Below are 8,826 nucleotides of genomic sequence, written 5' to 3' on the forward strand. Positions count from 1 at the left end.
TGTTTAACCTTTTTTGGGTCATTTTTGCACTTTCAAAATGAGTTTTCTCCAAAACGGGACGGTGTTGGACCGCCATTTTTGGACACAAGACAAATGATCTAGTTTAGAACCGATTTCCGATATAATTTTTTTTTCGACCATTTTGAGTTACTGCGTTCTAGTATTGCACGGCAGTACACTGCCCTACAATTTCAGAACGCAGTATAATTCAAAATGCCAAACTGAGAAAAAAGGCTTTAAAGTTTCCTTTCTGTCCACGCGACTGTGTTGGAGGTAAAGTGGTGATGACACTTCCATATAATTTTTTATGGTGAAAATTTATGCACGCAAGAAAAAAGCAAAAAAAACAACATTCTCATTACTTTTTAGCTGAAAAATCATTATACTGCGCTCTGTTGTGGTATTACTGTCTACACCAAAACCACGGTGTCAATGGAGAAGTGCAGTATAATTCGCATTATACTGCGTTCTTGGCTAGTAACACGTAACCTCCTAAAACCAAAAAGCGCAGTATAATCAGTTTTTTGCGTTTTTTTCCGAAACGGGACCAAGTTGGGCCAAAAAAGGAGGTATTTTAAAGCCAATTTCCGGTCTAAACCCATTTTCGACCATTTTCAAGATACTGCGTTCTGATATTGTAGGGCAGTATAGACCACTCCCCTCGTTAGGTCACATAAGGGTCTCACCCATCAAGGTGTAAATGGGAAAGTTTTGGTTTCAGGATCTAAAGGGTGATAACGGCTCTAAATGTGAAGAATCATTTGATTTCCACAAAGGGCACACTGCTATCTGGTGTGTGTGTTTTGATTTCCACAAAGGGCACACTGCTATCTGGTGTGTGTGTTTTGATTTCCACAAAGGGCACACTGCTATCTGGTGTGTGTGTTTTGATTTCCACAAATGACACACTGCTATCTGGTGTGTGTGTTTTGATTTCCACAAATGACACACTGCTATCTGGTGTGTGTGTTTTGATTTCCACAAAGGGCACACTGCTATCTGGTGTGTGTGTTTTGATTTCCACAAAGGGCACACTGCTATCTGGGGACCATTCCATCAACGGCAGTAACCCCAAATCCGAGCTCAAGTCTGTAAACTACGCTATATCCGTTCCATCAGCCTTGCTAACCTGAAACTCAGCTGAGTTGCCACGGTAATTTATGCTCCAACTCTAACCTGGTAGCTCCCTGGTTAAACACCAGGCTAAATGAATCAGTGTTGCAAAAAAAATGTGTAAAAAAAAACATGTAGCACACTGGTAAGGCCTTTCCCCAGTATGAATTTTCTGGTGTTCTTTGAGATATGCCTTCAATGCAAATCCTTTTCCACATGTGGCACACTGGTAAGGCCTTTCCCCGGTTTGGATTATCTGGTGAGCAGCTAAGTGGCTGCCTTGTGAAAAGGCTGCACTGCATGTTGAACACTGAAATGTTTTTTCCCTAGTATGGGTTATTTGATGCCGTTTGAGGTTAGCCTGAGAGAAATAGTATCAGTTATTATTCTTTCATACTGAGAGTCACTGGCTTTGGGTCATTTTCAGTGAGGAACATGAATCTGAAAAGAAAATTAGAGAACCCCCCCCCCTTGCCAACCCCCCTGCACATTTCTATTACGTATCACTTTGGGGGGTTTATACATCAATATTTTCTGATCTCTCTGATACAGCAGTGATCACATGTTGAGAAGACAAGGCAGAGGGTGAAGTCTGTGGAAAATGGAGTGCAGATATTGTTCGGTCATTCAGTTGTGCATCAATGCTTCAACTTTGCGCGAAAAGAGCACTAATGGTTCAATCCGAGAGCTTGGATTGAGTTTAATCATTTTCTTCACCGTCTCCTTATCTTTCTCTCTCTGTATCTCCCACTCTCAAAAACATATACAAACTGAAATTCACAGGCAGGTTGTGGGGAACTTGAGGGTGAATATGAGTGGTGATTTTTTCCATTTTTCATTATTTTTCTATATGCCAGGGTAAAATTGACCTGAACACCTTCTATGTAACTAAAACACGAACGCCTTACAAGGGTTAAGCAATAGGACACGAGTGGGAGTGAGATTTGTCTGAGATACCCTCACATGTGTGATTCACTGTAGGCACAAAGCAGCAGGCTTAGTACCGTAGGCAATTAGACCCGTTAAAGGGAAACTGTGTGAGATTTTAAGTTGTTTATTTCCAGAATTCATGCTGGAATACTTACATGCATGAATACTAATCACCAGCATCAAATTCTAAGTATTCATTGTGACTGCAAAAATTGCACTTTTCATACAAGGAAAGGGGGATCTTCTCCATGGTCCGCCATTTAGAATTTCCAAAAACAGCCATTTTAGCTGCAAAAATGACTGTACTTGGACCATACAAGAAAGTGTTTGTTTATTACTTAGTAAACTTTCATGTAAAGATCAAATTTGGCAATATGCAGCCCAGTTTCAATGAGCAGCATATTTGCAGTACCTTTTTTTGACAATTTCCTGCACAGTGTCCCTTTAAGTGTTTAAGGCTTTCATACAATAGTTCCTTTGGCATAGACGTACTGTCAGCGGGGGGTATTTCCTCATAGTCGTCCTGCGTGCGAATGCAGGAAAGGGCGTGATGTTTTTTTCCCGCAGAGAATTCAACGACGTTGATGACGTCAATTCACCTCCGTGACAACAGGGGGAGAACTAACTCATTCAGTTGAGCCGAGTCCCTAGAATGAATCCCAAAGCTAGCCAGCTGGCTATCTAAAACATAATATTCCACTAGTCGCCTACTTCTAAAAGCTAGCCAGCTGGCTATCTAAAACATAATATTCCACTAGTAGCCTAGCCAGCTGGCTATCTAAAACATAATATTCCACTAGTCGCCTACTTCTAGCCAGCTGGCTATCTAAAACATAATATTCCACTAGTCGCCTACTTCTAGCCAGCTGGCTATCTAAAACATAATATTCCACTAGTCGCCTACTTCTAGCCAGCTGGCTATCTAAAACATAATATTCCACTAGTCCCTAGAATGAATCCCAAAGCTAGCCAGCTGGCTATCTAAAACATAATATTCCACTAGTCGCCTACTTCTAAAAGCTAGCCAGCTGGCTATCTAAAACATAATATTCCACTAGTCGCCTACTTCTAGCCAGCTGGCTATCTAAAACATAATATTCCACTAGTCGCCTACTGCTAGCCAGCTGGCTATCTAAAACATAATATTCCACTAGTCCCTAGAATGAATCCCAAAGCTAGCCAGCTGGCTATCTAAAACATAATATTCCACTAGTCGCCTACTTCTAAAAGCTAGCCAGCTGGCTATCTAAAACATAATATTCCACTAGTCGCCTACTAGCCAGCTGGCTATCTAAAACATAATATTCCACTAGTCGCCTACTAGCCAGCTGGCTATCTAAAACATAATATTCCACTAGTCGCCTACTTCTAAAAGTTGGGGCATAACTACATGGTACAACATCAGTTGCTTTTTAGTCAAGTATTACAACCCCAACTCCATAGAAGTTGGGCGCAAGGTTAATTGTGAATAATAACAAAATACTGCCATTTCCAAAAGTCTAGTTCTGACATTAGTTAGAGAACGGTTCAAAGAAAACATATCAGCCATCAAAACTGACCAACATTATTGTTTTGGGGGATATTCATGAATATGTAAATACAACGTGTCTCAAAAGGGTTGGGACGGGGACAATAAAAGGCAGCAAATGTCAAGGAAGACTGAAAACAAAACAAAAGACACTTAACAGTTAATATCATGAACTGATGAGATGATTTTATATAAAAACAGTGTTGATTCCTATCTTGAACGTGATTTCAACAGCTTAACCCTTGTGTTGTGTTCGGGTCATTTTCTTATTTGAGACTTGTTGCAGTTATCAAACTAGAAAAGAGTACATATGTCCCCTAAAACAATATTTTTTCTCGGTTTTAACACTTGATATGTTGTCTTTTCACTATTATCCATCTAAGAAATGTATTGAATGGGCAAAAAGGGAAGAAATCTGGTGCCACACGGATGTCTATTTTCTGTAATTTATTTTTTAGTGCAGTGAGACTAACGTTTCGACATGCGTCTTCATCAGAGTCCTCGAGGCGCGGAGTGCGTATCTCCTTTGTTTTATAAATGTATTGAATGTTTTGAAAATGATAGCATTTTGATTTTATTCTCAGTTTACCAAACATCCCAACTTCACCAGAGTTGGGGTTTGTACATGACATTAAATGGCAAACAAACGCAGTTTTAAAAGACAATAGACAGCCTGAATGGCCATTCACACTTGGGGCCTAGTAGCTTGCCAGCTAAATCAGTTATTACAAACTCATAGGTTCAGGTGGTTTAAATGCCAATCAATAGCCGTTTTTATATACAATAGATACATCTAATGGCCATATTAACAGCTAGCTTAGCAACTGTCAGCCAAAACCATTCAAACTATACAGGACATTAGCGAACCCTGTTTTAGTAGATAGCTGCCACACACTACAAACGAACAAAGAAACTTCTTTGCTACTACCACACTACAAGCTTATATCATTTTCATGGTGGCCTTTTATCAATATTTTTAATTGATTTTTGGGAGTTGTACTACTGAAATAAAACACGGTTTCTCTTCTCCCTGTCAAGTAAACTCCAGTGATTTCCTGCCAAGTCAACCGCATCTTGTTCTTCCTTTTCCTTATTCAAACCTCCGCGGTAGGGTAGAAGAATAGAACACCACTGACCTATCAGGGCCAGGTACTCACTGAACTGCTGCAAGCACATTGACCAATCACAGTCCAAGAGCATAGTTTCAGCTCACGGACATTTCAGCCTGGGAGTACCATGCGTGTACCTCAGCCAGGGGTTGTTTTATCGCTGCCCAGGAGGTCGGGGTGGCTACTGTTCTGTACTGCACCTTAGTTGAGGTGCTGCTGTGAATTCCCCTTAAGGGAATACTCTACAACATTCCTTGTGCCATGAAAAAAAACTTTATTTGAAAAGTAGTCAAAAACTCAAAACAAGTAATAATGCATTTCAGAAGGATTTTCAAGTTCTAATAAAATAGTCAGATGGTACAATTCTAAAGAATAAAAAACAACAACAATATAAATGAAAGAAACAACACCAGGACACTGCGAAGAAAGTTCATATTGTGTATACAGTATGTGTGTGGAGATGCTGGATTATCTAGCTCGTTGGGGTAGTGGAGTGTTAAAGTTCATATCGTGTATATGTATGTCATGCTGGTTATCTAACTCGTTAGTGGAGTGTTTTAGGCAGCAATATTTTAATCATTTGTTCATGTCTGCTCCCATCGGCTTTATTCTCCCCATGACCACAAGCACACACCCACTAACCCCCCCCCCACACACACACACACACACACACAAACACAAAGCTACTTTTTTTGTGTTTTTGAAAGGTGTTGTTTAAAAAGAAAGTATTATTATTATTATTAGTAGAAGTAATTTTTGAGCCAATTCGCTAAATTACTGATATAGGAGTGATGACAGCACCTGCATTTGCATCAGGGTTCTTTAGGTTCTAGATTGTAATTTACCTAAATATGCGTCAGGATTCTTTAGGTTTTATTTTGTAATTTGCATCAATGCATATGCGTCAATGTTAGTTGGGCTCTATATTGTAATTATAACCAGGGAGCCCTCTGAAAATATGTTTTGTGATATAAAATATGGTCAGAACATTAAAACCACAGTTTATAATCTATTGTAATTACATTGACTTGTCATTTTCTGTACATAGTATCATCTATATCATGATCCTCACCACAAATAAATCCAATACATTGATGTTGAATATCTTATGAACTAAATGTACAATAGAACTGAATTTACAACAAGTATGATTCCTATACAACATGCAGATGGAACACAGTGCAACAGGTCTTGTTCTCCAGTCTCATCTCATCAGATGCTCTTCACAGACTTCTGCACTGCTGTTAATTGTTGTCAATGTGGATTTCCTGGTGGGTGATGAGGGCATTTTTACGTGTAAAATCTTTTCCACACGTGGTACACTGGCTTTTATCCAGTATGGGTTCTCTGATGCTTGATGAGGTCACCTTTCCTGGCAAAGCCTTTTCCACATGTAGCACACTCATGAGGCCTTTCCCTGGTATGAATTCTCTGGTGAGCAGCTAAAGAGCTTCTCTGTGAAAAGGCTGCACCGCATGTTGAACATGAATATGGTTTTTCTCCAGTATGGGTTCTCTGATGGGTGATGAGGTCACCTTTCCTGGCAAAGCCTTTTCCACATGTAGCACACTGGTAAGGCCTATCCCCAGTATGGATTCTCTGGTGATCAGCTAAAGAGATGTTTCTTGAAAAGGCTGCACCGCATGTTGAACATGGATATGGTTTTTCTCCAGTATGGGTTCTCTGATGGGTGATGAGGTCACCTTTCCTGGCAAAGCCTTTTCCACATGTAGCACACTCGTGAGGCCTTTCCCTGGTATGAATTCTCTGGTGAGCAACTAAAGAGCTTCTCTGTGAAAAGGCTGCACCGCATGTTGAACATGGATATGGTTTTTCCCCAGTATGGGTTCTCTGATGGGTGGTGAGGTCACCTTTCCTGGCAAATTCTTGTCCACATGTAGCACACTGGTAAGGTCTTTCCCCAGTATGGATTCTCTGGTGCTTAGCTAAGTGGCTGCCTTGTGAAAAAGCTGCACTGCATGTTGAACACTGATATGGTTTTTCCCCAGTATGGGTTCTCTGATGGGTGGTGAGGTCACCTTTCCTGGCAAAGTCTTGTCCACATGTAGCACACTGGTGAGGCTTTTCTCCAGTATGGATTCTCTGGTGCTGGCTGAGGGCAAATTTCCGGTAAAAGCCTTTTCCACATGTAGCACACTGGTAGGGCCTTTCCCCTGTATGTTTTCTCTGGTGATTAGATAAAGACATGCTGTGTGAAAAAGCTGCACCGCATGTTGAACACTGAAATGGTTTCTCTCCAGTGTGGGTTCTCTGATGGGTGATGAGGTCACCTTTCTGTGTAAAGCCTTTTCCACATATGGCACACTGGTAAGGCCTTTCCCCAGTATGGGTTATTTGATGCCGCTTGAGGTTAACTCTGCTGGCAAAGTCTTTTAAACATGTAGCACACTGGTAAGGCCTTTCTCCGGTATGGGTTATTTGATGCCAGTTGAGGTCACCTCTCCTGGAAAAGTCTTTACCATATGTAACACACTGGAATCTGACTGTGTTAATATTAGCTTTCTGGTGTTCACCTGAGGAAAGAAAAGAAGAAAAACAAAAAATGAGTTGTAACTTCACAACAGTTGAATGATGGAATACCTTGTGAATTTCAGGCATAGTTTTTACGTAAGGGTAGTCTAATGCAGGGATTCTTAGGGCCACAGCCCAAAGCTTGAAAAGTTTCAAATTCGCAAAGGAGGGCCACAAGGGCCATGCAACTGCATGCATTATCAAATAAAGATGTGGAAGACAGCGTGCAGGGCAGAGAACTGGAGTCTGTTGTCCGCCTGTCTGACTTGTTCAGTTAAAAAATACATTCCCCAAACTTACTACATTAATAGCCTGCTATTTTTTAACAGGATTAAATTATTTCAATAATAATACTAATAATAATAATACCAATTAAGCAATATGACACAAATGGTGATAAGATTGATCTGGGATACCCTCACAGGTTTGATTTGTTGAGTGTCATAGGTAATTGCAACCATGAAGGTTTCCCAGATCAACCCCACAAGCACGAGTGTTATATTGCTTTTATAAAATAGCTCCTTTGGCATGCAAAATTAGGTAAACTTATGTAAAAGATTTCCTGCACTTTTTTATTTTCGGCTCGGCTCCAGAAAATTGTTCCAGGTGGTGTCCTTGGTTGCTAGTTGTGAAACATACCTGTTGGAGCCAAGTGTGCATTTTGTTCCATTCGAGAAGACTCTGGTTCCTTTTTCATGTCCAAGTCTTTTTCTTTCATGTCCAATGTGTCAGTTTCATTCTCTTCCTCCTTAGTTCTGTACAAATACTCTGGGAGGAAATCATGAAGGTCCTCCTCTTTAATCGCCTTCAGAGATATTCCTTGTTTTGATGGAGCTGATGGTTGAATTTCAGAAGTGCTCTCATGACCGCTTAATTCCATGACTTGAAACTTCTCTCCTTTAATCTCATGCGACAAACACGGTTCTTCTTTGCAAGTTGGTGTCCAAGTACTACTACCCTTCATGTCTGTAGTCAAATGCTCTGGTAGAAAGTCATAGATGTCCTCTTCCTTCATGCCATCCATTTTCTTTACGAGTTGAGATGAGCATCAATGAAGAACCTCATTCATTCAGGTTCGTGAGCTGTCAAAGGATCAGATATGTAGCCAGCAGCAGATGTACTTTGTTTTGCAGAGTCCCCCTTTCAGCCAAGTATTCTGCTGTGCTGGCCTACTGGAAGGGAGCCAGGAGCTTTATCCCTGGGCCACTAGTAGAGGTGGAGCTGTAGACCACTCCCCTCGTGAGGTGACTAAAGGGTCTCACCCATCAAGGTGTAAATGGGAAAGTTTTGGTTTCAGGATCCAACGGGTGATAACGTCTCTAAATGTGAAGAGTCATTTGACTTCCACAAAGGGCACCCTGCTATCTGGTGTGTGTGTGTTTTGATTTTCACAAAGGGCACCCTGCTATATGGAGTGTGTGTGTGTGTGTGTGTGTGTGTGTGTGTGTGTGTGTGTGTGTGTGTGTGTGTGTGTGTGTGTGTGTGTGTGTGTGTGTGTGTGTGTGTGTGTGTGTGTGTGTGTGTGTTTTGATTTCCACAAAGGGAAAGGACGTCCGAAGCGCAAGAAAGCAGACGGCTCTGAAACATCCCATTTGACGTGTTATTGCTGGAGCC

The 8,826-nt window shown here is 41.0% G+C and overlaps 1 protein-coding gene across 1 annotated transcript; it reads right to left on the minus strand.

The window, feature by feature from the left end:
- Positions 1-5,681: 5,681 nt before the first annotated feature.
- Positions 5,682-8,236, minus strand: LOC134444502 (zinc finger protein OZF-like). The gene is made up of 2 exons (XM_063193812.1): positions 7,852-8,236; positions 5,682-7,214 (listed from the first exon to the last, which is right to left on the minus strand). Exons 1-2 carry the CDS (start codon positions 8,234-8,236, stop codon positions 6,010-6,012), a joined length of 1,590 nt encoding a protein of 529 aa, XP_063049882.1. The 3' UTR covers positions 5,682-6,009.
- Positions 8,237-8,826: the final 590 nt, after the last annotated feature.

Source organism: Engraulis encrasicolus, unplaced genomic scaffold (genome assembly GCF_034702125.1).
Source record: "Engraulis encrasicolus isolate BLACKSEA-1 unplaced genomic scaffold, IST_EnEncr_1.0 scaffold_57_np1212, whole genome shotgun sequence".
NCBI classification, from domain to species: domain Eukaryota; kingdom Metazoa; phylum Chordata; class Actinopteri; order Clupeiformes; family Engraulidae; genus Engraulis; species Engraulis encrasicolus.

Coding starts and splice junctions, on each gene's coding strand:
- LOC134444502 (XM_063193812.1), bottom strand. CDS start 8,236: ATGGATGGCATGAAGGAAGAGGACATCTATGACTTTCTACCAGAGCAT. Junction 7,215..7,851: donor TGCACACTTGGCTCCAACAG/GTATGTTTCACA, acceptor TTCTTTCCTCAG/GTGAACACCAGAAAGCTAAT.